Source organism: Trichechus manatus, unplaced genomic scaffold (assembly GCF_000243295.1).
Source record: "Trichechus manatus latirostris isolate Lorelei unplaced genomic scaffold, TriManLat1.0 scaffold00009, whole genome shotgun sequence".
NCBI classification, from domain to species: domain Eukaryota; kingdom Metazoa; phylum Chordata; class Mammalia; order Sirenia; family Trichechidae; genus Trichechus; species Trichechus manatus.
Window position 1 is genome coordinate 31080334 of NW_004443945.1, and position 2913 is coordinate 31083246.

At 33.3% G+C, this 2913-nt stretch overlaps 1 protein-coding gene across 1 annotated transcript in view; it reads left to right on the forward strand.

Moving 5' to 3' along the window:
* MMP16 (matrix metallopeptidase 16) overlaps positions 1 to 2913 on the forward strand; it is a 358917-nt gene that overhangs the window by 207164 nt on the left and 148840 nt on the right. Inside the window, exons 3-4 of the mRNA XM_004370828.1 lie at positions 724 to 846; positions 1302 to 1444. Coding sequence (XP_004370885.1) covers positions 724 to 846; positions 1302 to 1444 — 266 coding nt within the window. The remainder of the gene's footprint in view (positions 1 to 723; positions 847 to 1301; positions 1445 to 2913) is intronic.

Below are 2913 nucleotides of genomic sequence, written 5' to 3' on the forward strand. Positions count from 1 at the left end.
TAACTGTTAAAGGGAATAATGAACAGCAAAACCATTTTACAAGGTACTAAAGAAAAGCTACTCAAAGTCATGAACATCTTTTTCCTTATACAGTATGTAAGAATATGTAGAAAACATGGCAAAGGTCAAATGGGACCGTGTAGGACAAAGTTACACAAATATATATGTATAAACCAAAAAAACATGTTGTTCTCGAGTTAATTCCAACTCATAGTAACCCCATAGGACAGAGTAGAACCGCCCCATAGGGTTTCCAAGGAGTGACTGGTGGTTTCAAACTGCCTACCTTTTGGTTAACAGCCGAACTCTTAACTAGTATGCCACCAAGTTTTCCAGAATAGATCTTAGTGATTATTAATTTTAAACAATTTCAATTTATGAATGAGACCAGGGATGAAAGACTTGACAAAGGTCACATATTTTGTTAATGGCAGATTCTAGTTCTGAGCTTCATAGTTTCTCAGCTCAGTTTTAAACTTCATAGTTCCTTAGCACAAAATGAATTAGAGAAAGAAAAATTATCTGAAGAATCTGAGTAGTAAACTAGTGATTCTGGATCATTCAGGAAAAAAAAAAATCTATTTCAAAATTCAGGGAATGGATGATTTCCCCCTTTATGGTTCCCTTTTGATCATCACAGTCTAAGATTAATTTTTTAATTGATTTCCTTTTGAAATTATTGAGTGTTGCTGGTAAATAACTGGAAAATACTGCTTTTTGCAGCTGGATGAAGAAGCCTCGATGTGGTGTACCTGACCAGACAAGAGGTAACTCCAAATTTAATATTCGTCGAAAGCGATATGCATTAACAGGACAGAAGTGGCAGCACAAACACATCACTTACAGGTATAACAATTGATGATGAATTTTCCTTTTTTCCCATTTTTACACTAATTTTTTTTTTTTTTTTTTTTTTTTTTTACTTTTTTTGGCTATCTTCTGCACACTGACTACATGTTAATGTATAGTGACATAATGTTGACTTAAGGTACTTAAAACTCTGCAATTGAGAAGAGAATAAATTCTTTATTTACAGGATTTGTAAAAATTCTTTGAGACACTTCGTCTTTTTTGTAAACCAGATCTTCCAGCTTAGGGAATGAATGCCAAAACTGTGAGGGACTTTGAGATGAGCTATATATATAATCTAACACATTACATTCTTTGGCAAGTATTTTATTCTAAAAGTAATCATATGATAAAGTTCAGTTAAATAATTTCCATTTAAAGAAAATGTCTTGGAATCTATTAGTTGACTTGTAGTCTCAGTCTACCGATTTTACTTTTTATCTTTTTGGCAGTGATGGAAGTGGGCCATCCTATCTTGTTTTGTCTTCAAGTGAAGGATACCTAAGGGATTTGAGTGTCTTTCAAGCTTGTGTGACAATTGCTGTTCGTGGAAGTGTTCATATTTATTCATTGAACTACTGCTTATTGAATCCCAGTATGAGCAAAGAACAGTGCTAGCCACTGGGGATATAGCAATAAATAAAACATGGGAACCCTTCTGTCCTCATGGAATTTATAGTTGCGTGGAGAAGTTGAACAACTGTAAACGTGATGCCATTTATGAGAGGGAAAGAAGAGGACACAATAGTAATGTAAACCAGGGACACCAAACCACTCTATAGAAAACCAGGGAAGGTCTTCCCAAAGAACTGACCTTTCATCTCAGACCCAGAGGGTGAGAAAGAACTGATTAGACCAGCGGAAGGGGAAGAGGGAGGTTACTCTGGGGAAAGAGTAGGATGTTGGGAACCATCTCTGTCAAATCACATGAATAGAATGTATACTTTTATAATTCTTATTCTTTGTGTAAGTAGCCATTTACATGTGCTTAAAGATAAAATGAAAAATTTAATATAGTCAGGTTTCCCATCTATATAGTCTGCTGTGTGCCATTTGAACTTATTTTGGTTATTTCGAGAGCACTTTTCAGTCTCATTTTACATTATTATGCTATCCTCCCAGACAGCATGCACCTAAATTGTCATATACATACTTGCTGCAATTATTTCTACAGATAAGAAAAATAAAAGAGAAGACAGCTTTATGCCGAGTTGGTATTCGTCATCGTTTAAGTTTGATGATCAGATTTTTTACTTTACAAACTTGCTTATCATCTATACAATTTAGACTTCCAAAAAACAATTAAGAATCTATTATACTAATAAATTAATATGGGATAGAGTTTATACTTCCCAATAAATGGAATATTTATGTCCCTTTTCTAACATGCCCTCTTTCCCCAAGTGAATTAGTCATCAGTTAATGCTCAATGAGTTGAGAAGTTGCATAGACCTTGAAAAGCATTTGTAGACTTTGATAAAAAATGATGGAAAAGAATTCCTTTTCTGGCCATAGGGCAGAATAGACACTCTGATCTACTCTCCTGATTGAGGTAAATGCTAAATGAGGTATATAAAAATAAATTAAAATGTATTTTAAAATTCATCTTTGAGCTGAAATAAACAAGAAGGAATCTGTAGAGGCCAAAAGTAAAGGAAATCAGGAAACCTAGGAGGGAAGTGAGTGTGTAGGTCAAGTGGAGACATTGAGCTTCCATCTTACAGTAGTGTAGAGCATTAAGGAAGAAATTCCATGTGATCACCCTAGTAGATGTAGGAAAGTATTCAAGGAAATTTAACATCTTTTTGTAACTACAAATCTGAGCAAAGAAAGACACTTTCTTAATCTGAAAAGCAGTATCTAAAAAATTAAAAACTACAGATTTGTTATATATTTCTCATGTAATAAATGTGAAATATTGGAAAAATCTTTTAATAACAGTAAAAATACCTGCTACTTCTATTCAGCAGCATTATACAACTAATTATAATGGTAATGAAAGAAAAAGAAATAAAAGGTATAAGTATTTGAAAAGAAGAAACAAATTGATTAGTCACATTTTAT